This window comes from Gorilla gorilla, chromosome 14 (assembly GCF_029281585.2).
Source record: "Gorilla gorilla gorilla isolate KB3781 chromosome 14, NHGRI_mGorGor1-v2.1_pri, whole genome shotgun sequence".
NCBI classification, from domain to species: domain Eukaryota; kingdom Metazoa; phylum Chordata; class Mammalia; order Primates; family Hominidae; genus Gorilla; species Gorilla gorilla.
Genome location: NC_073238.2, coordinates 66,647,415 through 66,674,686, shown reverse-complemented (window position 1 = coordinate 66,674,686; position 27,272 = coordinate 66,647,415). Strand labels below are relative to the sequence as shown.

Sequence of the window (27,272 nt, the reverse complement as noted above, 5' to 3'; positions counted from 1 at the left end):
GCTAGTAAGTTCTAGCTAGCACTGAGTGCTGTGCCCGTGAAATTTATCTACATAGGCTTTCACTTAACCTGCAGACAGAACTCAGTTAGTGGGGGACAATTTCCCTCAATGTTAATAGCACTGTTCCACTGCAACGTGGAACAACAGCTTTAAAACGTGCTCTTCGTAGGCCCGGCTACTCCGAGAACAGTGCCTCCCGCCAGACCCAGGCGGCTTCCTTCACCCGCAACCCGAGAGACGACCCGCTGGGCCCGCCCCGCGGAAGCCGCCGGTTGCCAGGCCAAGGAGTGGACTAGAGTCGCCGGAGAAGCGGGTGAGTGGTCCCCGCCCTGGCGGGCTGCCTCTAGAACAAGGAGCGCGGCGCGTGGTCGCGGCGCGGAGCCGAGTGGGAGCGAGGGGTAGACGCGCTCCGGGCGTGCGGCCGCACCCCTCACTTCCGCCCCGCGGTCTGGACCGCTCGCCGCAAACCCGCAAGTCCCTCGCCGCTTTGGGGTCTGGGCGCGCGGTGCCGTGGGGGTCAGCAGGGCGGAGCGGCTTTTCCAGGAGAAAGGGCCCTCACGGGTGAGCGGGGCGACTGGGCTCCCCCGCGGTGCAGTTGCCCCGCGGGCGACGGCCCCGGGTCAACAGATTCTTCTCGCTCGCTGCCCGGAAAGAACCAGTGAGAACCGCTGTTGCAGCAAAAAAGAAGTTAATAAGCGCAGGGCTGGCCAAACCAGAACAGGGTCTCAGACCTGTCTCCCCGAGAATTCGGGGGCGAGGGTTTTAAAGGGCATTTTGGCGTCTCCGGGCTGGGGAACTGAAACAATTGACCGGCTGGGGATGAAAGCACAAGAGCGTCTGAAACTCGGGGCGGCTTCGTTGGTTCCCAGGAAGGGGGTGGGGTCAGTTTCCCTTGTCTTGAAGTTTACACGAAATCCCTCTCCCAGTTATCCTAGCCTCTGTGCTAGAATAAGAAAACGACAACACGGTGAAAACTTAGCCCGTGAGGTTAGAAGCAAGATGGAGTCAGTCATGTTAGATTTCTCGCATTATTTATATATCTGTAAAGGTGGTTTCAGGGACCTTTCTGAACTTAGCCCGTATCTCACTGGTGATCCCACTTCTGGGTATTTGCAAATCACTTTATTAGGTTTTTAAAAGTATTGTTGCAGGCATGCGAAGGGGCCGATATACTTTTGCCATGTCCAGAGTGTATTCAGGTCTTGTAATGATCATATGGGTGTTATATTGAGTAACAGGCAAATGTGGGCAGAAAATATCAAATGTGGTTTTCAGCTAAGAAGTCTGGTTGCTCTTAGTTTTCAGTTACTCTCCATTGCATAGAATAAAGCCCCGAAGAAACGAAGAATAAGATCATGGGGAAACTTGGCTTCCATGTTAAACCGTGTAATACCAGGTGTTAGAATAGTAGTAAAGGACTTGTTTCTTTCACATCTATATACACTCAAAAGACCTCATCGATCTTGGAAAAACATTGTTTCGAAGACAATGTATATGACTGGTTTGGTTATATGAAGAAATCATTTCTAGGATTTCCTGGTAATTCTGTGATAAACAGGAATACAAACTGGAATTTTTACAGGTCACTATAGTAGAGGTTTTAGTTTGATTTTTGCTTTGCCTGTCATGCTCTCTCTGCCTTATAATTCTTTGTGGTGTAATTAAAAAACGAACACTAGGGCCGGACGGGGTGGCTCACGCCTGTAATCCCAGCACTTTGGGAGGCCGAGGCGGGCGGATCATCTGAGGTCGGGAGTTCGAGCCCAGCCTGACCAACATGGAGAAACCGCGTCTCTACTAAAAATACAAAATTAGCCGGGCGTGGTGGCGCATGCCTGTAATCCCAGCTACTCGGGAGGCTGAGGCAAGAGAATCACTTGAACCTGGGAGGTGGAGGTTGCGGTGAGCCGAGATCGCACCATTGCACTCCAGCCTGGGCAACAGGAGCGAGACTCCGTCTCAAAATAAAAAACAAACACTGTAAGCTTTTTGAAAAATCAAGTAAATTCATTACAGTGTTTTTCCTGCAATGAAAAAGAATGCATCACTTTTCTAAGGTTTTAATAATCATAATAGCTGCCAGTTATTCAGGACCTTGTATGTACCAGGCAAAGTGTTAGGAACGTTTTATCCATTTTCTCTTCTGTGCTAAGCAGTCCCACTAGCTGCTTCATCCTGGAAATATAGATGGGAGACTGAAGTCAAGGACTCCAACTGTGTGTTTAACATCTCTCTTGACTCCCAGGAACCTCCAGTTCGGCATGTCCAAAATGAAACGCATGTCTGTCTTCTATCAATATGTTTTGCCCAACCCCTGCAACACTCCCACTTCCAGAAAAATCACACACACAACCATTGTGCCTTTCCTCTCTCAGGGAGTGCCAAGAAACCATCTGGTTCATGCCAGAAACTTGGGAGTCAACCTTGCCCCCTTCTCTGCTTGCCCCCCATAAATCTGCCACCACAAATCCTGTCAACTGTTCTTACATCTTTCCTTCCCATTTTTTCTGACCCCATTGCCTCCACTCTATTCCATTTCATTATTTTCCTGCCTTTTCTATTGTTGGAGCCTCCTAACTGGCCTGTGTCTCTGAGCTGGCCTTCCTGCCCCTCCTCCACTGGTCTGCAATCTGAGTGAATGTTTTTTCTAATATGCAAATATGATTATATTGCCTTCTTGGTTAAAATGCTTCAGCAGCTTGTTACATTCTTCTTTCAATTTCTTGAACTGAATGTAATTTCTTTAGCTCTTAAATATGCAATTTCCTCTTCCTTGATTACTCTTTTCCTCCTCTTTGTCTAGCCAAGTTTCATTCATTCTTCAGGCTTCAGCTTAAATAGCCTACATTTGTTGAGGTTTATGGTTATCTCTGCATGGGATGTCCATGTTGGCAGGGACTATGAGAGATTTTTCAGATTATAACATCTGACTCAGAGTTGGTGCTCAGTGTCTACCTGTTGAATGTAGTATAGGGGAGGAAAAACATTTTTTCTCTACCCTCTTAGGTTCAGTAGCTGGGCCCTGCAAAATAAACTGATGAAAGATAGATTAACAGGAAAAAAGGTTTATGCATAAATGTAAAGAAGTGGTTAGACCAGGGGGCTCATATGCCATTTTAACAAAGAGTGATAAATTGTAGAGAAGTAACTAGACAAAAGTAGGGGAATGCTTCTTGGGTAAATTGTAGGAAGGTAAATATATGGCGGAAGCTAACATAAGATAAGGGTTATTCAGTAAGGTTTGTTATGTGGACTCCAAGTTGGTGCCTTCCCCATTGGTAAGAGTTGCTCTCCTCTTCCTGGTACTGGAAAGGAAGACACATTTACAAATGGATATTTATTACCTGTACATAGGAAAATTTATGCCCTGCATTTATACAAAAAAGGGAGGGCAAAGAGCAAATTGGTTTCAGCTCAAAACAATTCTTACATGAAAGTGGCATATTTTGGGGTAGCATACACTGATCCTCTTCAAAAGGAATAATTTGCTTTTCTCTTATCATGGTTATGAGAGCTACTTTGAATTAATTTTTGCTTTTTGAAAGTACATTTAATTCTCAAATGTTTCTGCTTTTGAATGCAGTTTGGGAGAGCCCATGGTGACTGCGTGAGTGGAGCCCAGCTGTGTGGATGCCCCAGCATGGATGACTACATGGTCCTGAGAATGATTGGGGAGGGCTCCTTCGGCAGAGCTCTTTTGGTTCAGCATGAAAGCAGTAATCAGATGTTTGCCATGAAAGAAATAAGGCTTCCCAAGGTCACTACTAAAGAAATTAGCTCACTTTGAAAGTATACATGCAATTTATATAAAAGAATAAGTTTTTGGCCAGGCACAGTGGCTCACACCTGTAATCCCAGCACTTTGGGAGGTGGAGGCGGGTAGATCACCTGAGGTCAGGAGTTTGAGACCAGCCTGAGGTCAGGAGTTTGAGACCAGCCTGAGGTCAGGAGTTTGAGGCCAGCCTGGCCAACATGGGGAAAACCCGTCTCTAGTAAAAATAATAAAAAAAAATTAGACAAGTGTGGTGGCGTGCACCTGTAGTCCCAGCTATTCAGGAGGCAGAGGCAGGAGAATCACCCTAACCTGGGAGGCAGAGGTTGCAGTAAGCTGAGATTGTGCCACTGCACTCCAACCTTGGTGACAAAGTAAAACTCTGTCTCAAAAAATAAATAATAAGTTTTTGAGTTTTAACATGGAATTTCTCCTTCATGCAAAAGATGTAATTGGTTTATTCGTTAGCTTTACAAGGGCTCGATACATTATATGTGGTTCTTAGGATATTGTAATTAACAATGGGAGAAAAACAGTAAAAGTTTTGGTGGTGATTACTGCTAATTTTATTTCAGCAAATAATTGGTAATAACTACCACTTTTGTATACCTAATGGTGCAGGAAATCTTTGCCAGAGCAACTCAGGTGCAATACTAATGAAAAAGGATCATAAAAATACAGTGAAGAACGAATGCTAACCTTTGGTACCAGTAAACCTACTCTGTGGATCAGTTTATAGGTTTTATTTCCTTGTAGACCATTACTATGTGTCATAGTTGTCCTATGAAAGAATTCATTACATGAAGACTATGTCATAATATTTTGGATCGATTTTTAAAAAATACATTCTAATAAAGTTCTCAGAGTGCTAGGTATTTTTTTCCCACTGTATTCTTGACTTCGTTCAGTGATTTTCAAACTTGAGTGAGCATCGTAATCATCTGGAGGGCTTGTTAAAACATAGATTGCTATGCTCCACCCCCAGGCTTCCGATTGAGTAGGTCCAGGTGGGCTTGTGAATTTGCATTTTTAACAAGTTCCCAGTTGGTGCTAATGCTGCTGGTCTGAGAACCCTTGTGTTACTACACAATCAATGGCAATTTCTTTTCTTTCTTTTTTAAAATTTATAGATGGGGTCTTGCTCTATTGCCCAGGCTGGAGTGTAGTGGCACAATCGTAGCTCACTGCAGCTCAAACTCCTGGGCTCAAGCGATCTTCCCACCTCACCCTCCCCAGTGGCTGGGACTATACTACATCTATAGTCTACATCTATAGTCCCAGCCACTGGGGAAGGTAGCCACCACACCCAACTAACAATGGCAATTTCTTGATTGTAAGATGAATCATTCAGAATTTCATCCTCATAGAGTAAGTTAGGGATGAATGGTTTTGGAAACTTACTTTGCTTGCCATCTTTGTTCATCCTTGATGCAGTAATATACCAGCATACTCTTTTTTATCTGGACCAGTGGACTCCTCTAAGTGATGCAGACAGTCAAAACATGAAATCCCTCACTCCCTTTTTTTTTTCTTTTAGGATAAAACATTTCTTTTTCTTTTTTTCTATATCACAAGTCATCAAGCAAAAGATACACTATTTTTGATGGTATACTGGCTCTCTAAGTCAGGTGATACTTAGGCTGATATTAAAACTATTTACATTCTGTATGTGTAAGGAATGAAAAAAGAAAATAAAAATACAATGAAGGGGTCAGCTCAAGCATGAAAATATAGCTAGAGTTGAAAAATCAACATGCATTTTCTCTTGTCATTTGACAAACTTAAGTTGAGCCAAAGTGTGTTATAAAACTGCATCTAGCATTAAAATGTCATATAAACCATGTTATTGTAAAGTTATGTATTTTAAAATGCAGTATTAAGTTTATGCTTATTTAAAATGTTTTTCTAGTCTTTCTCTAATACACAGAATTCTAGGAAGGAGGCTGTTCTTTTAGCCAAAATGAAACACCCTAATATTGTTGCCTTCAAAGAATCATTTGAAGGTAAATATGAATTCCCCCAGATATGTGCATTTCTGAATTTGATTTATAGCCACTACAGCTTTTCTAAAGAGCTTATATCTGTTTTAGCTGAAGGACACTTGTATATTGTGATGGAATACTGTGATGGAGGGGATCTAATGCAAAAGATTAAACAGCAGAAAGGAAAGTTATTTCCTGAAGACATGGTAAGATATTGACTTACATAGTTTCTCTCAAGGTTTAGAAGCCACTTTTCTCATAAACTTTGTATAAGTTAAAACAAAAGCATTGATGTCTGTAATTACCCGAGAAGGTAGATAGAAATGACTGATTTCTGTATTGGTGTTACCACTTAGTGTCCTCAGGATATGGCTGCCTGAAATGGTTTTAGGAAGTAAAATCTATAGGTTATAAATTATTATGAAATAAAACTTTCATGTTTAGAATAATTTCAAGATCGTATCACCATATTTTGTACTAGATATTTAAAATCTTGGTTTTTATCGTACTGAAATTTTAGAAGAGAGGTCTATTTTATTTTGTATTACTAAAACATCAGAAGAATGAAGCTTGCCATTTCTGTTTCTTGGGAGTACCTATTCTCAATCTTTTTCCTCCTAAAGCTTGAAGTGGTCCCTTCAGTCTAAGACTTGCTGCCTTTTTAGTGGAAAATTGCATACTAAATATTTTTTAATGAATTGGCTATGGAAAATATTTAAATTGCTCCAATGAGGCTTAGTTTGATTTAGGTTATAGCATGTTATGAAAGTATGTAAATAAATGTAAATAAATATTATTCATTTGGAAACTATATTGTTAAAAATATGGGTTCCGTAGAAGGAAGTCAACCTTGGCTTGAACTGGAAGAATCTCCGTAGCAAGAGGGAAAAAAAAATTAGTTTGACATTTAATTGTAGGCCCCCAAGACACCTAGAAATTCTGGGTACTGTTGACCTTGGACTTACAAGCAGGAACTATTGACCTCAAAGGATTATTTATGATATAATGAAATCTTTTGATGTTACCGTATGGATATTCTGCAGAAGTAAATGAAAATCCAACATAATGATTACACTAGAAAAGCTGTAGTGTATTTCTTATTGGTGAACTACCTTTATATAAGCATTTAAGAAATATTTTTATTTGGTTGAATATAAGAATAATATAAGTGGAAGTTTTACTAAAATAAATTGCTATTTGGATCATGCATAAGATGATGGAATATGGGAGTCACAGCTTTTCTCAATTTCTCCAAGTAACACTGAATCTTAGTTGAACTATGTAATTTATAGGAGTTCTGTACTCACATTATGTAAAATCCTGGTTGACTAAGGCCTAGAGATGATTCTTTGGAATTGTAGGTTAACATGAGCCAGTTACTGCATTCTTGAAGATTTTGCATACCTTTTTCTTACAGATACTTAATTGGTTTACCCAAATGTGCCTTGGAGTAAATCACATTCACAAGAAACGTGTGCTACACAGAGATATCAAGTCCAAGGTGAGTAGAGTACATTTTTGGACTTAAAAAAAAAAAGTACTTAATTCAGTCATTTTACTGTGTTATCCCATGCATTTTGGGACAGTTTTGTTTAGTTTAGAAATATTTGTCAGCCTAATATTTGTTATTTACTTTTCAAATTTAAATTCCCCCACCTTTCTTAAAATATAATTGACAAAAATTATGTATGTTTATGACGTACAACGTGTTTTATATATATATACACACACATTGTAAAATGATTAAATCAAGGTAATTAACATATCTGTCACCTCACGTACTTATTATTTCTTTGTGGTGAGGACATTTAAGATCTACTCTCAGCACTTTTTAAGTATTCTATGCATTATTAAGTATTCTATGCATTATTATTAACTATAGTCACCATGTTGTACAACAGATCACTGGAACTTACTTGTCATAACTGAAACTTTGTACCCTTTGACTTAATATTTATACAAACCAAATAAGGTAATACCTGAGAAAAAGTCATTGAAATCTCTGTAGTAGTACAGTCATGCATCGCTTAACGACAGGGGGATAAGTACTCAGAAATGCATCGTAAGGTGATTTTGTTGTGTGAGCATCGTAGAGTGTGCTTACACAAACCTAGATGGTATAGCCTATTACACACCTAGGCTAAATAGTGTAGCCTATTGCTTCTAGGCTACAAACCTGTACAGCGTGTTACTGTACTGAATTTCTTAGGCAATTGGAATACAATGGTAAGTAGTTGTATATTTAAACATAGAAAAAGTACAGTAAAAATATGGTATTATAATCTTCTGGGACCATTGTCATATATGCCATCCATTGTTGACTGAAATGTGGTTATGCAGCATGTGACTGTGTGTATTAATGTGTCCTAGCTCTCTTTTAGTGACCACTTACTAAGTCCATGTGTTCTCAGATGGAAAACGGTTGACACCTGGGCCTGCCATGTGGCATCACCCTGACACAGGTTCTCACCGGGTCGATTGCGTCTGCTGATACAACCTAAAACTTGCTTGTTAGATTTTGAAGCACTCATCCTGAGTTTCCATGCAGGGGAATGTCTAGGGATCAAGAGGGGATCTTGGTGTTTTGTGTTCCGCTCTGGGACTCAGCTGTCAGCATTTCTAGCCTTAATCTCCATCATCAGCAGGCTTTGGAAGACAGCTTATCTGCCTCATGTTTGATGGTAGAAGACATAATCTGAGCTCTTCTTTTTAAATGCAGAATATCTTCCTCACTCAGAATGGAAAAGTGAAATTGGGAGACTTTGGATCTGCCCGTCTTCTCTCCAAGTATGTATGTCTGTTCTACGGTAGTGACAGTAATCAAAACATCCATTTTCAGGAATGTTCTGTAATCATTCGTTGCCTTTTTATGGTTTTAGTCCGATGGCATTTGCTTGTACCTATGTGGGAACACCTTATTATGTGCCTCCAGAAATTTGGGAAAACCTGCCTTATAACAATAAAAGGTGAGTGCTGCATATTTGATGCCAGGGTGCCCATTTGGTGACAGGCATTTTAGCCTGCAAATGATGCTAGAGTCTGACGTCACTTCAAAACAGATGCATGGATCATATTGGTTTCTAAGAAATGTATCTGAAAGCAGAAATATATCTGGAATCTATATTGCTAATCTATATTGCTAGGCTGCTAGATAAAAGTAATAGTTTTCCAATTGCTATTAATTATAGCTGAGAGGAGCAAACGCTGAAAGAAAGGCTAGTCATTTCTAGGGACGGTATGAATTATATCAGTGGTTCCCAAACTGTTGCTCCCACTTATAAAAATCCCAAATGCCAGGTTGCGTCTACACTAATTAAATCAAAATGGCAAAGGGTGAGAAGCAGGCATCAGTAATTTTTCAAGATCACTGGGTGATTCCAGTGTACAGCAACATCTGAGAATGAATAGATTGTGTCATTGAGTTGGTATTTACAGGGCTAGATTATAAGCACTTGTGATAGGTAAGTTGATTGCAGGAGGTTAATATGAAGATCTTAATGATTTAAAATGCAGTATTTTTTCTGAATATAAGTTATATGTGCCCATTGTGGGGATGGATGTGCAGGGAAGGTTGGAAATAGACGTGTAAGAAAGGACATGGAAATCACCCACTTTTCTTAACTGCCAATAACATTTTGATGTTTTTTTGTTCATTTACTTTTCCCCCTAAAACTGGTTGATATATTTTATATATAATTTGCTTTAGTCGTTTTATATTATAGTCATTTCCCCACATACTTAAACTCTTCATAAATTTTCTAATGGCTACATATATTTTACTATATGGCACTTCCAAAATTTACTTAGTAATCCCTCTGTTGTTGGCCTTATATTTCTACATTTCAGTCTCATAAACAGTGCTGTAATTAACATACCTTTTGTCTAAATTTGTCCTTGTTTTATATGACATTCTTGGCATGGATTCCTAGGAGGAGAAACACCTAAAGGCTGTTGTTACTTTTTGCTGACTTGCTTTCTGAAAAGGGTATGACAATCTATACTAAATAGGTTTTTTTAAGAGTAGAATTGACTGAATGGGGACAAAACAGCTCTACAGGGACTTATTGGGACAATTGGGGAAATTTGGGTATGCAGTAAATATTAAATAATGTTACTGAATTGAGATTAAATTCCTTGGATGTGATAACAGTATTGTGTTTATGGGGAAAGTTTAGGTCTTTGTTCTTAGGAGATACATGCTGATGTATGTAGGGATGAAGTATTCAATATCTGCAACCTTTTTTTTTTTTTTTTTGAGACGGAGTCTCACTCTGTTGCTCAGGCTTGAGTGCAATGGCGCAATCTTGGCTCACTGCAATCTCTGCCTCACGAGTTCAAGTGATTCTCCTGCCTCAGCTTCCTGAGTAGCTGGGACTACAGGCGCCCGCCGCCACACCCAGCTAATTTTTGTATTTTTTAGTGGAGACAGGGTTTCACCATATTGGCCGGGCTGGTCTCGAACTCCTGACCTTGTGATCTGCCCGGCTCGGCCTCCCAAAGTGCTGGGATTACAGGTGTGAACCACCACGCCCGGTGGGCAACCTTTTTTCAAGAGATTCAGATACATATAGAGGAGGGAGATTAGCACGCAAACATGGCCAATGAGAATGATTGGGGGACCTAGATAAGGGCATGTGGACATTGCAACTTTTCTGTAGATTTGAAATTTAAAAAAACTAAATGGGGAAATAGTTGGTAAAAACCATTAATTAAAATAAAAAAGAATATCATTTAGAAAAGTCCGGAGGAGCTGGGCCTGGTGGTGTGTGCTTGTAGTCCCAACTACCTGGGAGACTGAGGCAGGAGGATTGCTTGAGCCCAGGAGTTCAAGGCAGCAGTATAGTGACATCATGCCTGTGAATAGCCACTGCGCTCCAGCCTGGGCAACACAGTGAGACCCCATCCCTTAAAAAAAAGAAAAGGTGGGCTGGGCGCGGTGGCTCACGCCTGTAATCCCAGCACTTTGGGAGGCTGAGGCGCGCGGATCACGAGGTCAGGAGATTGAGACCATCCTGGCTAACACGGTGAAACCCCGTCTCTACTAAAACAAATACAGAAAAAAAATTAGCTGGGCCTGGTGGCGGGCGCCTGTAGTCCCGGCTACTCTGGAGGCTGAGGCAGGAGAATGGTGTGAATCCGGGAGGCAGAGCTTGCAGTGAGCTGAGATTGCGCCGCTGCACTACAGCCTGGGCAACAGAGCGAGACTCCATCTCAAAGAAAAGGAAGAACCCTATCCCTTAGAGCCATCCAGCAGACTGTGTGGGAAGTAGAGAGCTGCCCAGCGGGAGATGTGATCAAAGGCTGGGTGCTGTCTCCAGGGTGGTCGGAATAGAAACTGCACTGGATGCCTTCCAGAGTCCTTCTTCCAGCTGTGATCATCTGAGTCCGAAAATATTCCCTCTTGCTACTGAATTCCCAAATGCTACTGAAGTGATATCTCAACCGCCCCAATTTGAAAGGGGTGGGGATTGAAAAGCAGAGAGTTTTATTGTGAACACTACTCTTAGGAAGTATCTAGGTGTTAGACCAAAATTACATGTTTTAATACCTAGGAATTACTTGTGATATCTATTCTTATTAAAGGTAATAAATTATTTTTTGTACTAGAAAATACGTAACCCGCTTGTGATTACATTGCTTCTTTATGCTTTCAGTGACATCTGGTCCTTGGGTTGCATCCTGTATGAACTCTGTACCCTTAAGCATCCAGTAAGTATGGCGTGCAAAATGGAAAAGGCAGCTTGTCATATCTAGCTGAGCCCTAATAATGTGACAGATTCTAGTTGGCAGTTTGCTTCCCTAGGATGAAGTCATTATAAAAGTTTGTATATGTTTCCAGTGCAGTCATCTGCCGTGAGTTAGTTTTGTAGCATATGCTAATAGGAAATTTCCATTATTCAGTTTGGCTGTGCAATACATAACCTTTCTCTCTCTCTTTTTCTTTCTCTTTTCCTCTTTTCTTTCTTTTTGCTATTCTTAATTTTTTATTTTGATAAAATAAATATAAAATTTGCCATTTTATCCATTTTTAAGTATACAATTCATTGTCATTAATTACATTCACAATATTGTGCAACCACCACTATTATCTCTTTGGGGGTTTTTTGTTTTGTTTTGTTTTGTTTCGTTTTTGAGATGGAATCTTGCTCTGTTGCCCAGTCTGGAGTGCAGTGGTGCAATCTCAGCTCACTGCAACCTCTGCCTCCTGGGTTCCAGTGATTCTCCTGCCTCAGCCTCACAAGTAGCTGGGACTACAGGTGCATACCACCGTGCCCAGCTAAATTTTTTTTGTATTTTCACTAGAGACATTTTTTTTGTATTTTTTTGTATTTTCCCCCATGTTGAGCAGGCTGGTCTCGAACTCCTGACCTCAGGTGATCCACTCGCCTCGGCCTCCCAAAGTGCTGCTGGGATTACAGGCATGAGCCACTATGCCCGGCCACTACTATCTCTTTGTAAAACTTTTGTCATCACCCCAACCAGAAACTCTGTACCCATTAAATAGTTACTCCCCATTTCTTCCCTTTCCCCAGCCCCCAATCTAATTTCTGCCTCATGAATTTGCATATTCTAGCTATTTCATACAACTGGAATTATAGAACTTTTGCCCTTTTGTGTCTGGTTTATTTCACTAGCACAGTGTTTTCAAGGTTCATCCATGTTGTAGCATCTATCAGGATTCCATTCCTTTTTACGGCTGCATAGTATTCCATTGTGTGTATAGACATGTTTATCCATTCATCTGTTGAGGGACACTTGGGTCGTTTCTGTCTTTTGGCTATTGTATATAATTCTGTTATGAACAAATGATGTACAAGTATCTGTTAGAGTCCTTGATTCCAAATTTTGAGGTTTACATTTAGCAGTGGAACTGCTGGGTCATATGGTAATTGTATTTAGCTTTTTGAGGAAGCAGCAAACTTTGCAAGAGTGGCCGCGTCATTTTTTCCTCAGCTTTTTGCAGTTAGATTTCACTTATATGAGTTTCCTCTCTAACTGAAATATCATGAAAACATAGACTTTGCCCTATTATGTTTTTTCAAGATATTTTTAAAAATATGAACAAAAAAAAGGTTAAATAACTTGTCCCGCTTGTTCAGCCATTCTTTATTACATAGAACAACAACTGCAGGGCTAATTCCTATTAGTTCTTAGCTTTGCATAGAAATAAATTCTGTTCTTTGGGCACAGGTTGAAAGTTAGCTTTTTTACAGATGTACTTGAGGGCACATAGAGCTCAGGAGAGGGTGAATGGTTGAGAAACAATCTTCACCACTACCAGATGAAAGTAGCTCAAACTGAAGACACCTGGTATTAATGAGAGGTTATCTTCCTTGAATATAAGTGGTTTATAATGATAGCTACACAGTTAGAACAACTTGGGGAACCTTTAAAATGCTGCTGCCTAGGCCCACAGCACAGTGATTGAATTAAAATCTCTGAAAATGTCCTGGGCATTAATGTTTTTAAAACAGGTGATTACAATGTACAGCCCAAGTTGAGAACCACCATAGTCTACAAATAAAATTATTTTTAAAATTGCAACATCTTACAGTTCTTTACTTCCTGATTGTATCTTTTTCATAATTTACGTGTACACATTCTTCTTTTTTCTAGCAAGAATGAGTGTTAAGGACTATAGTGCCCTGAATATTTGGCATGAGATCTGTCATCCCTTGTCTGCTCGAAGACAAAAGTTGTTCTCAAACCTTTAGGAAACACAGATAGTTGGTGTAATGGTTAAAAAGCCAGAGGCAAAGCAGATTCAGTAGTATTTGTCATCACAATTTGTCCTTTGTTATGTGTTGATTTTTCTTTTTCATATATTCACTTACATTTTTTATTCATAGGACAATACACTTTTTAAAAAATAAACTTCTTTTAAATTTTAAAACAGTTTTAGATTTACAGAAAAATTACAAAGATAGTACAAAAAGCTTCCATATACCCCACACTGTAATTAACATCTATCATAGCCTTGAGGTGTAGAATCATTTCTTAAACAAGATTCGACAAGCAGAAATTATTAAGGAAAAATGATGAATAAATTTGACTATACTAAATTTTAAATTTTGCATAGCAAAAGATACCATAAATAAAAACATAATATGCAGATCAGCAGAAAACATTTTCAAACGTAACTAGCAATGAATTAATAAAATATCTTTTTAAAAATTTTTATTTTAAGTTCTGGGGTACGTGTTCAGAGTACGCAGCTTTGTTACATAGGTAAATGGGTGCCATGGTGATTTGCTGCACCTATCAACCCCTCATGTAGGTATTAGGGCAATACACTTTCAAGGTAGAATGCCAACACATTCTTTCATAAGCATTACCAAGGCTGACATCTAATGTTAGTTCTGATATATTTATTATACATGGAAAACTTTAAAAACGTTATTCCAGTCTGTCATTGTATATCCCACGGTGTTACTCATCAAATTTTAATAGCTGCTTTAATGACAGGAATGGTTAAAAAGGATTTTGCAGTAGAAGTTTAAAATTGGAAAAGTCTGGCCAGGTGCAGTGCCTCATGCATGTAATGTCAGCACTTTGGGAAGCCGAAGTGGGAGGATCGTTTGAGCCCAGGAGTTCAAGACCAGCCTGGGCAACATAGCAAGACCCTGCGTCTAAAAAAAGAAAAAAAAATTAAAAATTAGCCAGGCGCGGTGGCACTTGCCTGTAGTCCCAGCTATTTGGGAGGCTGAGGTGGGAGGATCGCTTGAGCCCAGGAGGTCAAAGATGCAGTGAGCTGTGATTGCACCATCACACTCAAGCCAAAAAACCACCTGTAGAAAACTGGGAAAGTCTGAAGTGCATGTTGCTATGGAGCAGGCCTGGCAGTTTCTGGGAAGGGCTGGAGCAAAGGGATATTACACTTATTATAAACCTTTAGTATCAGTTGATGTTTTAAAAGGCCATGTGTATATATTACTTTGATTTTCAATATATATTAATAATGTATATCTGCAAAAAACATAGGACTAATAAGGTAGTCACAGCAGGCATTGATGGAAATACTTTTTCTAGATGGGGAAGCTTTTTACCATTCATGTTTAACTTTCTCCTAAGCCACCTTAAGATTATATAATGGTATCTTAAGGACACCTCTAGAAAGAAAAATGACCAGACAGCAGATATGTTTATAAAATTAGAATAATTTACATAACTGGTAGTTTCTTGCTTCCATTTCTTCCCCTGTATCTGCTTGTAAAGTTCAATTTTCCTTTTCAGTTTCAGGCAAATAGTTGGAAAAATCTTATCCTCAAAGTATGTCAAGGGTGCATCAGTCCACTGCCGTCTCATTACTCCTATGAACTTCAGTTCCTAGTCAAGCAGATGTTTAAAAGGAATCCCTCACATCGCCCCTCGGCTACAACGCTTCTCTCTCGAGGCATCGTAGCTCGGCTTGTCCAGAAGTGCTTACCTCCCGAGGTATGATCTGTGTTGGATTGGTTGTGAACAGTTTTCAAGTGTATGGTAAAATGGTTTGTTATCTTTTAACATTATACATTACATGTGCTCATCAAAACCAAATGATACAGAAGTATATTAAAAAATAAAAAGTTAAAACTTCGTTTCATTCCTCTTCCCCCCAACAATGCTATTCCCCAAGTATAATCACAGTTTGTATATCCTTCCAGACCTTTTTTAGACATATATAAATGTCTGCATTTGTCTATCGAAATTATATGTACTTTTTTTTCTTGAGATGGAGTCTCGCTCTGTCGCCCAGGCTGGAGTGCAGTGGTGCGATCTTGGCTCACTGCAACCTCCACCTTCCTGGTTCAAGCAATTCCCCTGCCTCAGCCTCCCAAGTAGCTGGGGTTACAGGCACACGCCACCACGTCCAGCTAATTTTTTTGTATTTTTAGTAGAGACGGGGTTTCACCATGTTAGCCAGACTGGTCTCAAACTCCTGACCTCAGGCAATCTGCCTGTCTCGGCTTCCCAAAGTGCTGGGATTACAGGCGTGAGCCACCATGCCCGGCCTATATGTACTTTTTAAAGTGGTACTTTTGTTTTTCAACTTGAAATATTATTGTGCTAAAGAATGCTGATGATGAAATGACATCACGGCAGTATCTATAGAAAAGTATGTTTTCACATCTCTAAATTCTCAACTTTAAATTTCAGATCATCATGGAATATGGTGAGGAGGTATTAGAAGAAATAAAAAATTCGAAGCATAATACACCAAGAAAAAAAAGTAAGAATTTTGACAGAGTATTTTTTGTTAAGTGCTCTTTTAAAAATATACTATAACAGAAAAGAAATGTATAATTTTTAAGTTATTAGAAATGATTATCACAGATACTCCTCAAATGAACCTTTTCTTTTTGTTACTTTAGATGTAATTCTGTACTGAATACTTTTTGATCCCTGAAAAAATTGGGATTTAAAACAGCCTAGTTTTGGATATTTTAGTGACGGAAAGATTATGCTGTCATTATTAGTTCCATATTTTCTCTGGCTTGTTGTGTAGGTCAGGTAGAAGGCTTCTTCTGTGGGCTGACCTAAGAATCTATCCATGAAAATATAGCACTAATCTTGTAGGAAAATGTATCCCAAGTTTCTGAAGAACCATCGTATAAACAGACTTTTTAAAAAGAGAAGCTTTTCTAATGTAAACTGTGGACTCTGGGTGATGGGTGGTAGTGATGTGTCGGAGTAGGTTTATCAACTGTAATGGTGTGGCATGTTAGTATTGGGGAGGTGATATGTGTGTGGGGACAGGTGGTATATGGGACTCTCCGTATTCACCACTCAGTTTTGCTGTGAACCTAAAACTGCTTGTTTTTTTGTTTTTTTGTTTTTTTTGAAATGGAGCTTCACTCTTGTTGCCTAGGCTGGAGTGCAATGGCACAATCTCGGCTCACTGCAATCTCTGCCCCCCAGGTTCAAGTGATTCTCTTGCCTCAGCCTCCCAAGTAGCTAGGATTACAGGCATGTGCCACCATGCCTGGCTAATTTTTTGAATTTAGTAGAGATGGGGTTTCACCATGTTGATCAGGCTGGTCTCGAACTCCTGACCTCAGGTGATCCACCCACCTCAGCCTCCCAAAGTGCTGGGATTACAGGCCTGAGCCACTGTGCCTGGCCTAAAACTGCTCTTAAACAGTAAAATACCCTAATTAAAGACAAAAACCAGAGCCTTTTCCAAAGCTGTGAATCATCCACATAATAGCTACATGAAATTTTCATACATCTATAGCCTATCCTGAGAAAATATCAAATTTAATTTATTGTCTCTTTGGAAGTTGTCATCTCTGAATTTTTTCAAAGCTATTTTTATTCCCTTTCATTTCTCATCAGTGATTTCCTTCTGAAGAAATCCAACAGAGATAGTAGCTATGAATGGAATACAGGAGAAGAATTAAGAAGTGTAGGAGATCATTCACTGCTGGGACATGTTGCAAAACCTCTATTGCCTGGTGCTCTTTATCATAATGTTATATGCAGATACTACAAAAGAAACATTTTGAGAACTGTATTGTTTTCTTAAACTTAACTTTTAAGTGTTGTTTTTGGAAGGATGCAAACCCTTCAGTCTTATAACTCAACCTTTTCTCCATTAGTTAAGAGATAGCGGCTGGGTGCAGTGGCTTACGCCTGTAATCCCAGCACTTTGGGAAGCCGAGGCGGGTAGATCATGAGGTCAGGAGATCGAGACCATCCTGGCGAACATGGTGAAACCCCGTCTCTACTAAAAATACAAAAAATTAGCTGGGCGTGGTGGCAGGTGCCTGTAGTCCCAGCTACTCAGAAGGCTGAGGCAGGAGAATGGCGTGAACCTGGGAGGTGGAAGTTGCAGTGAGCCGAGATTGCGCCACTGCACTCCAGCCTGGGCGACAGAGCGAGACTCCGTCTCCAAAAAAAAAAAAGAGATAGCCAGTTACCTTTGTTTTACCAGTTTGCTTTAGCATAGGTGTTATTCTGTGGCTTTTGTTCACATCTCAAGGTAATGGGAAATTAGTTTTAAAATGCTGGGCAAGAAAAAAAGAGACAAAAAAATTTCAAGGTAGTTTGGAAAAATGTAGGGTTTTTTTTTAAATTAACTTTATTTTATTTCATTTTTGAGACAGAGTCTCACTCTGTCTCCCAGGCTGGAGTGCAGTGGTGCAGTCTCAACTCACTGCAACCTCTGCCTCCTGGGTTCAAGCAATTCTCTCTCATGCCTCAGCCTCCAGAGTGGCTGGGATTACAGGCATGCACCACCATACCTGGCTAATTTTTTTTTTTTTTTTTTTTTTTTTTTTAGTAGAGACAGGGTTTCACCATGTTGAGCAGGCTGGTCTCAAACTCCTGACCTCAGGTGATCCATCAGCCTTGGCCTCCCAAAGTGCTGGGATTACAGGGATGAGCCACCGTACCCGGCCAAAAAAGTATAGTGTTACAGTTTCTAAAAAGAGGAATAAAGTAGTTAGAGAAATGCCACCAGACTGGGACCATATGTCTGATGGCATCTCCAGTTTAATCTGTAGACAGACCAGAATAATGAAATGGAACAGGGCAGGGATTGCGTCTGATTTGCTCACTCTTGTATTCTCAGTGCATCATCATCCATGTTCAATAGCAATTTTTTAGAACGTTGAATGAATAAGGGACATGAACCACTATGAGGCATAGCCATTCCTACCAAAGGGATCAATTGCCAGGGTTCTCTCCTGACTCCTCCTGTTGGTCTCTTCTGAGTTAATAACAGCTCACTTCTTTTTAGGGATACTTATTCCACCAGCTGTGCTAGCTAACAGGAAAAGCACGGACTCCACTAGCTGGCATGCACCAAAGGGGAAAATAACCTTAAGTATGCAGAGTATGTTACCTCTTAGTGCTTAAATGGGTTGGCATAAGTGAATAGAGATGTCTTTTAACTTTTAGATTTTAACTTTAGGAATGAAACAGTGGAAATAGCCTCTTTCAATAACTGAGATGTATTATTAGGTGATTAAAGCTTGTTATTCCCATTCAGGATATCAGAGAGTTTTGACTCTTTGACTTTAATAACCTCACTCACTTCTCCAGCTGTATGAAGATCATATTAGGAACTTAATAGGATGATCCTTTATGTGTTTTATCTTTCTACCTTCTCTCTCTCTTTTAAAAGCAAACCCCAGCAGAATCAGGATAGCTTTGGGAAATGAAGCAAGCACAGTGGTAAGTGCTTTAAAATTACTTTTATGAGGCCGGGCGCGGTGGCCGGGCGTGGTGGTGCACGCCTGTAATCCCAGCTACTCGGGAGGTTGAGGCAGGAGAATCAAGTGAACCTGGAGACGGAGGTTGCAGTGAGCCGAGATTGCGTCATTGCACTCCAGCCTGGGCGACAAGAGTGAGACTTCATCTCAAAAAAAATATATTTACGAAATATCTACCTCCTGGATACTGGGTTACCCTTAAGTGCCGTAAGATATTTGGAAGACTGTGACCTGGTCCCTCTAGTTAAGTACTTCTTCCTTCATTTTTTGGCATGTGAAATAACTGGTAGCTGTTCATCTGCACTGTCAGCTGAGCCACTTTAGGTCGCCATTTATTGTTTATTTTTCCATTTATTATTATTATCATTTGAGATGGAGTCTTGCTCTGTCACCCAGGCTGGAGTGCAGTGGCACCATCTTGGCTCACTGCAAGCCCCGCCTCCTGGATTCATGCCATTCTTCTGTCTCAGTCTCCTGAGTAGCTGGGACTGCAGGCACCCACTACCATGCCCAGCTAATTTTTTGTATTTTTAGTAGAGACGGTTTTTCGCTGTTTTAGCCAGGATGGTCTCGATCTCCTGACCTTGTGATGCACCCACCTCAGCCTCCCAAAGTGCTGGGATTACAGGCGTGAGCCACCGTGCCCGGCCTCCATTTTTGATTATTGATGATAGTGGTTTCAATACAGATGTGGAAGAATTTTGTCTTGCTTTCAGTTATGAAAATCTTGTGTTATCCTGGCTTTTTTTTTTTTTTTTTTTTTTTTTTTTTGAGATAGGGCCTCACTTTGGCATCCAAGCTGGAGTGCAATGACGTGAACATGGCTCACTGCATCTTCGAACTCCTGGGCTCAAGTGATCCTCCCACCTCAGCCTCCCAAGTATCTGGGACTACAGGCATGTGCCACCATGCCTAGCTTTTTTTTTTTTTTTTTTGGCTTTTTTTTAAAGAGTTGGGATTTTGCTATGTTACCTGGGCTGGTCTCAAACCCCTGTGTTCAAGTGATCCTCCCGCCTGGCCTCTTAAAGTGCTGGGATTATAGGTGTGAGCCATTGGGCCTGGCTGCTTTTTGGTTCGTTTATTTTGAAACAGAATCTCCCTCTGCCACCCAGGCTGGAGTGCAGTGGCGTGATCACGGCTCACTGCAACCTCTGCCTCCCGGGTTCAGGCAATTCTCATGCCTCAGCCTCCTGGTTAGCTGGGACCACAGGCACGAGCCACCGTGCCCAGCTAATTTTTTGTCTTTTTGTAGAGATGGGGTTTTGCTATGTTGGCCAGGCTGGTCTTGAACTCCTGACCTCATGTGATCTGCCTGTCTTGGCCTCCCAAAGTGCTAGAATTACAGGCATGAGCCACCACACCTGGCCTGCTTTTTATTTTTTTATGGTGGTAGAATATACATAACATAAAATATGCCATTTTAGCCAATTCTGAGTGTACAATTGAGTGGTGTTAATTACATTCATAATACTGTGCAACCATCACTACTGTCTATTTCCAAAACTTTTTATCATCCCAAACAGAAACTCTGTACCTGTTAAGCAATAACTCCCTCTTCCATCACTGCAGCCCCTGGCAGCCTCTAATCTCAAATCTGGTAGCCCCTGGTAGCTGCTCAAATCTTTGTGTGAAATTGCCTATTCTAAGTATTTCATGTAAGTGGAATCATACAATATTTGTCCTTTTATGTCTGGCCTCTTTCACTTACATAATGTTTTTAAGTTCTTCTGTGTGTCAAAACTTCATTCCTTTTTATTGCTGTGCTGAAGCTGAATAACATTTACATTACTATTTAGATCTTAACATTTTTCTGTTCAATGCCTTGTAGCACCTCCTTGTTATCCCAAGAATCAATTTTCAGGCTGGCATTCGGGGTCCTGTTCATCTAGCCCTGGGCAATTGTGACATTCTTTTACACTGAAGCTTCCCTAAAGCTGTGGATATTAACAGCCAATCCATGTTTCACACCCCCCCTTAGCAAATTGTGTACTATTGATTTTTTCTTCAGTATTTCAGTTAACCTTTCTTTCTTTCCTTCTCTCCTTCTCTCTCTCTCTCTCTGTTGTCCAGGCTGGAGTGCAGTGGTGTAAACACCACTCACTGCAGACTCAACCTCCTGGGCTCAAGGGATCTTCCCACCTCAGCCTCTTGAGTAGCTGGAACTACAGGTGCATGCCACCATGCCCGGATAATTTTTTAACTTTTTATATAGATGAGGTCTCACTATGTTGCCCAGGCTGGTGTTGAACTGTTGGGCTTAAGTGATCCTCCCACCTTGGCCTCCTAAAATGCTGGGATTTACAGGTGTGAGCCACTTTGCCTGGCCTAACCTTTCAATTCAAAAAGGAAAAGATGTTGTATGACAACAAATTGCTCTCTTCATGGAATGTACTAGTAATTAAACTTTTAAATTTTTTGAATGAACCATAGGTTCTAAATAAATAACAACACCCCACCATTATGTTGCTACAAATGGAATACAGACCTCTATACTTTTTTCTTTTCATTGTAATGTCTGTTTTTTCCAGTTTTTTAGGTATAATTTACATGCCACAAAATTTACCCATTTTTATGCACAATTTGATAAATTTTGGTGATGGTATTTAAATATCCATATAACCCCTGCCACAGTCATCATATAGAACTTCCAGGTGGGGCAGAGTGGCTTACGCCTGTAATACCAACACTCTGGGAGGCAGAGGCAGGAGCATTGATTGAGGCCAGGAGTTTGAGTCAAGCCTGGGCAACACAATGAGACCCCATCTCTACAAAAAATTAAAAATTTTAGGTGGGCATGGTGGCACATGCCTGTAGTCCCAGCTACTGGGAAGCTGAGGCGGGAGGATCGCCTGAGCCTGGGAAGTTGAGGCTGCAGTGAGCTATGATCGCACCTCTGCACTCCAGCCTGGGCAACACAGCAAGACTCTGTCTCAAAAGGAAAAGAATTTCCATCCCCTAAAATGTTTCCTTGTGCCCTTTGCAGATGATCTGTGCCCACACGCTGTAGTTTGATACCACCTGTAGTGAACACAGCAATATGTGTTCGCAAAATGAAAAGGGTGCAACATGTATACAAAATGGAGAAAAGGCCAAAAAGTCAGTCAGGGAATGGAGGACTTGAGGTAGGAAAACTTGTGTGCAGGCCAGCAAAGGATGATGGCAATGAAGGCAGAGTTGAATAGCGCCCAGAGGAATGTGGGAGGCTGCTGCAGACACAGAAAGCAGTGATCCTCAATGGGAAGGAAAGACTGGAATCCCCTGGGGGGCTTTTCACAGCTGCCCCTCACCACTACTCCTCCAAGATTCTGATGTCATTCTTGAGTGTAGGAGGCTTTGAAATCTCTGCTGTAAGTGAGCTACCACTGTTAAGTGACAGATTTTTATGTTCCCTACATGTGTGGGAAGAGAAGTTTCAGAACCACTGCTTAGAAATAAGAAAACCCACCATGCTACCCAAGCCTACTCTTTATTTATTCATTCAATAAATAATTGAGAATTTGTTTGCCTGGGACTGTTTAGGCATTCAATATGTACTTCTCAAAGTATATGCAGATTTAGTAAACTAGATAGTGTATTACTATATTTCACGAAATAAATCAAGGGCTTAATTTGGAAAGATACTGAATTAAGTGGGAACATTTTGATTCTATATGGCAACTTTATAAAATATCTCATTTTGATATTATAGTTTGTAAAGCCCAGTACAGCAAACCATATTGAAATTTTTCATTAGTCTTTTCCTTAGTAAAGACTTACCAAATAGCTGTCATTTTAATATATCCTCTTCATATTTATAATAATTGATATTAATGGCTATTAATGTGTATGTCTATTAATATATACATGTATGTAGGTTTATGGTTAATGTACATATATATGTTATTAAATACATATAGATATAGATGGCTATTAATATACATGTCCTTGGGGTTCTATGATTATTCATGTATTTTAATCCATTAATTTTTATTTGAAATTAAAACGGCTGACTTTGCATATTTGTTTACCTTTTTGTAGCAATTCAAGCATTATTTAATCTGTATTGTTAATCTCTTTTAAAGCAAGAGGAAGAACAAGATAGAAAGGATAGCCATACTGATTTGGAAAGCATTAATGAAAATTTAGTTGAAAGTGCATTGAGAAGAGTAAACAGAGAAGAAAAAGGTAAGTTATTCAAATTCTAATCATTTCTTAGGTGAGGAGTTGGGGAATACAGAGGAAATACCAATTTTTATGTTACTAGGTCTCAGGTATCATAAACAAGAGTACAAGCTGATATTTGTTTGCTTATCTAGTAACTTATTTAATGTTTTAGGAATATTTTATTTACCTGCAACAAAAGAGAGAATAGCATTTATCAGTAAGAGTCATTAGAAAGAGTAGTATTTATTGTGCTATCCACCATAAAAAGCATAGCATACTGTGTGTATATAAGTCCTCCCAGGGCTTCATTCTTGTATAATATAGAATATGTAACTATATACATATTATTTTTTTAACTCAGTCACTGTAATGATTCATTTTAACTTTTCATTTTGGATTTTTTTTAAATTTCCTTTCCTACTTAGATTAGAAAGAACATTGATCTTTCAAACATAGATCTGAATATGAAAGAGAAAAGAAACACTTCCATATTTGTTAGAGTCTATGTGTGGACAGAGATGGATACATAATTTAACATGCTTGGCATTCCTTTTTCACACTTTAAAATCAGGTAATAAGTCAGTCCATCTGAGGAAAGCCAGTTCACCAAATCTTCATAGACGACAGTGGGAGAAAAATGTTCCCAATACAGCTCTTACAGCTTTGGAAAATGCATCCATACTCACCTCCAGTTTAACAGCAGAGGACGATAGAGGTTAGTAGTCAGATTGAATACTATTATTTTATTAGAGAACTTTTTCTAATAGTTACTTAGTGCACTTAGAGGCTTTTAATGTCTGTGAAGGATATTTGGCGTCACACATCAGAGCATTGCTCATACAGGTGAATGAAGCAGATTTTAGTTAACAGTCAAATATAACTAACTTCGCTTGAAAATATGATCTGGAAAGTACATGCTGAAAAATCTTTTTTTATTCAGCACTAATTTTTGTCTTTTTGCAACTAGGTGGTTCTGTAATAAAGTACAGCAAAAATACTACTCGTAAGCAGTGGCTCAAAGAGACCCCTGACACTTTGTTGAACATCCTTAAGAATGCTGATCTCAGCTTGGCTTTTCAAACATACACAATATATAGACCAGGTAATTCATGTCTGTATGTGACCTTGGAAACCCTTTGACTTTTTGAAAATTGTGGCAAATATATATAACATAAAATTTACATTTGAACCATTTTAAAGTGTACAGTTCAGTAGCACTAAGTACGTCACATTGTTGTACAGCCATCACCAGTATCCATCCACAGAAATGTTCTCATCTTCCAAAACTCAATTCAAAGGGTTTCCCTCCTCCCAGAAACGCTTTGATTTCAAAGTTATAAAGTAATTCATAGCACTGTATTTTTAGGTGTTTTTTAATCTTTTATAGCCAGTCTTAAGCTACAATTAAAATTTTTCATGGAGCTACATTACTTCTGTTTGCTCATTTGTTTGCTTATTTTCATAATCCTGCTACTACTTTCTTTGAAGAGGAGCCCATTTTTATCATGCAAATATGCCATTGCTTTAGCAACAACTCCAAGATTTCTTTTGTTGTATACCTGAACTCTGTTACATTGAATAGAGCTCAAAAAGGATGAACAATTAGGATTTGATTTTTAAATTTTTTTACAGATTTTTAACTAACATTGTATAAAATAATTTTTTAATAATACTCTCCTTAGGAATCCAGGCCAGTGGTCTGTATTAGATATGTATATGTGTATGTGTATTATAATTATGATAATTTAATTACTAAGCCATCTTGCTAGGTTAAGATCTAAGATAAATTATACCAAGTAGAGCATGTAATGGTATGGCAACTCTGACTATATTTATTGCAACGATGTAGTTGTATTTGTTTATTTGGTCAGTATTTATTGAATGCCTAACATAGGTTAAGATAAAAAAAAGAATAAAACACAATTCCTGCCCTAAGGATGAAGGAGTTCTTTACGTGGGAGGTCAGCACACTGATAAAGAATTATAGTGCCCTGTGATATATGCATTCAGATAGAGCTGTGCACAAAAGATCATGGAAGCCCTAAGGAGAGGCTAATGCATGGGAGGAAAATGTTAAGGAAGGTTAACGGTTATGAATTTCAATTTTGCAATTTTAGGTCCTGGATTTTGTGTCTGGTCCAGTGATGAAGTCTTTGTCATTTTAGGAAAGTCCCTGTTTAAAAAATATGTCATAGTTCTATTTTGAAATGCCTTTTAGAAGATTCGGCCCATGTTTTTAGGTTAGGTTTTCATGCTGTTTGTGAAAAATCTAAAAGTAATTATACCTGGAAAATTTTTTTAAGCATGCATGTGGTCTTCCTTCAGTTCCCTACTTTTCTTCCTCCCCATTGTGAACACTTGGGAGGAGAAAGTTCAAAGGAAAAAAGAAATTACTATAACCCAACTTCCAAAGGTAACTTTTAATGCCTTGATATACATTCTTATATTGGGAGGGTTTTATGGCAATTTTCCGAGTCTTTTTTTTCTCTTAAAGAAAATCCTGTTTATAGGCTAGCTGTGGTGGCTCACGCCTGTAATCCCAGCACTCTGGGAGGCTGAAGCAGGAGGATTGCTTGAGCTCAGGAGTTCAAGACAAGCCTGGACAACATAGCGAGACCTCACCTCTACTAAAAAAATTAGCCAGGCATGGTTCTGGACGCCTCTAGTCCCAGCAACTTGGGAGACTGAGGTAGGAGGAGCTCTTAAGCCTGGGAGTTCGAGGCTGCATTGAGCTATGATCATGCCACTGCACTCCAGCCTGGGTGACAGAGTGAGACCCTGACTCAAAAAAAAAGAATAAAGTACTGTTGATAAATTTAATCCACATCCCGGTGCTTCTGCTTCAGGGGCCTGTTTTATGCCCACAATCATGTTGGGTAATGTGGGGAGACACTACAAAAGAGTTATGGGACATGGCATTGTCCTCAGCCAGCAAGCTTACAGAGGATTTTAATCAAACTGCATGAAATAAGTAAATACTGTTTAAATTGGTATATTTTCTGTTAACATCTCCTGAAGGTTCAGAAGGGTTCTTGAAAGGCCCCCTGTCTGAAGAAACAGAAGCATCCGACAGTGTTGATGGAGGTCACGATTCTTTCATTTTGGATCCAGAGCGACTTGAGCCTGGGCTAGATGAGGAGGACACGTACGTTGTGATATGCATAGAAAGCTGTAGCTGGGGTGGGGTGTGTGTGTGTGTGTGTGTGTGTGATTTAAATTAGACCATGATAATTTCAGATTTAGTAGGGACCTCTTACATTACTTTTCATCATAAATGGATATTTATATCCTGATCTTTTGTCTGGGATGGGTAATGCCTTAAAATATGATTATCAAATTCCTGATTGAGCCTTACACCTATAGCCTTTCAGCTTGGACTTGTTATTTTTTAATATATTAGGTTTTATATTTTTAAAAGTTTTAGAAACAGTCAAAGAAGTGATCTTTTGGAAGAACTGGCAATTTTTTCCCTTCAGTTGCCTTATGGAACTCAATTTTCAAAAGCTTAAGTATTGTTATGGTGGTATTCCACTTTGAACTCATCAACAGATACTGTGCCCCTAATGTAGAGGTTTATGGTCCAAATTGTTTTTTCACAGGGACTTTGAGGAGGAAGATGACAACCCCGACTGGGTGTCAGAGCTGAAGAAGCAAGCTGGATGGCAAGGCCTGTGCGACAGATAATGCCTGAGGAAATGTTCCTGAGTCACGCCGAGGAGAGGCTTCACTCAGGAGTTCATGCTGAGATGATCATGAGTTCATGCGATGTATATTTTCCTTTGGAAACAGAGTGAAGCAGAGGAAACTCTTAATACTTAAAATCGTTCTTGATTAGTATCATGAGTTTGAAAAGTCTAGAACTCCTGTAAGTTTTTGAACTCAAGGGAGAAGGTATAGTGGAATGAGTGTGAGCATCGGGCTTTGCAGTCCCATAGAACAGAAATGGGATGCTAGCCTGCCACTACCTACTTGTGTGATTGTGGGAAATTACTTAACCTCTTCAAGCCCCAATTTCCTCAACCATAAAATGAAGATAATAATGCCTACCTCAGAGGGATGCTGACCACAGACCTTTATAGCAGCCCGTATGATATTATTCACATTATGACGTGTGTTTATTATTATGTGACTCTTTTTACATTTCCTAAAGGTTTGAGAATTAAATATATTTAATTATGA

General features: G+C 39.6%; 1 protein-coding gene across 8 annotated transcripts; it reads left to right on the top strand.

The window, feature by feature from the left end:
* Positions 1 to 27,272, top strand: NEK3 (NIMA related kinase 3). Of its 8 annotated transcripts, none has more exons than XM_004054548.4 (16): positions 1 to 313; positions 3,584 to 3,757; positions 5,682 to 5,775; positions 5,863 to 5,960; positions 7,172 to 7,255; positions 8,474 to 8,541; positions 8,634 to 8,720; positions 11,409 to 11,463; positions 14,989 to 15,189; positions 15,892 to 15,964; positions 18,863 to 18,912; positions 23,012 to 23,114; positions 23,665 to 23,808; positions 24,061 to 24,195; positions 26,112 to 26,238; positions 26,693 to 27,272. In XM_004054548.4, exons 2-16 carry the CDS (start codon positions 3,641 to 3,643, stop codon positions 26,775 to 26,777), a joined length of 1,521 nt encoding a protein of 506 aa, XP_004054596.3. In that variant the 5' UTR covers positions 1 to 313; positions 3,584 to 3,640; the 3' UTR covers positions 26,778 to 27,272. The 8 variants fall into 8 exon arrangements, 6 of the variants coding, with proteins under 6 accessions (XP_004054596.3, XP_063553695.1, XP_055215891.2 ...); XM_055359916.2 differs by having other exon boundaries at positions 304 to 561; XR_008670868.2 differs by lacking the exons at positions 1 to 313; positions 26,693 to 27,272 and adding exons at positions 25,419 to 25,506; positions 25,604 to 25,782 and having other exon boundaries at positions 327 to 3,757; positions 26,112 to 26,242.

Excerpts from the sequence above, each read along its gene's own strand:
- NEK3 (XM_019039931.3), top strand. The coding sequence starts at position 3,578 with ATGCAGTTTGGGAGAGCCCATGGTGACTGCGTGAGTGGAGCCCAGCTG. Across the intron at positions 7,256-8,473 it reads ACAGAGATATCAAGTCCAAG|AATATCTTCCTCACTCAGAA; the intron begins GTGAGTAGAGTA and ends TTTTAAATGCAG. Across the intron at positions 23,115-23,664 it reads AGTAAACAGAGAAGAAAAAG|GTAATAAGTCAGTCCATCTG; the intron begins GTAAGTTATTCA and ends CTTTAAAATCAG.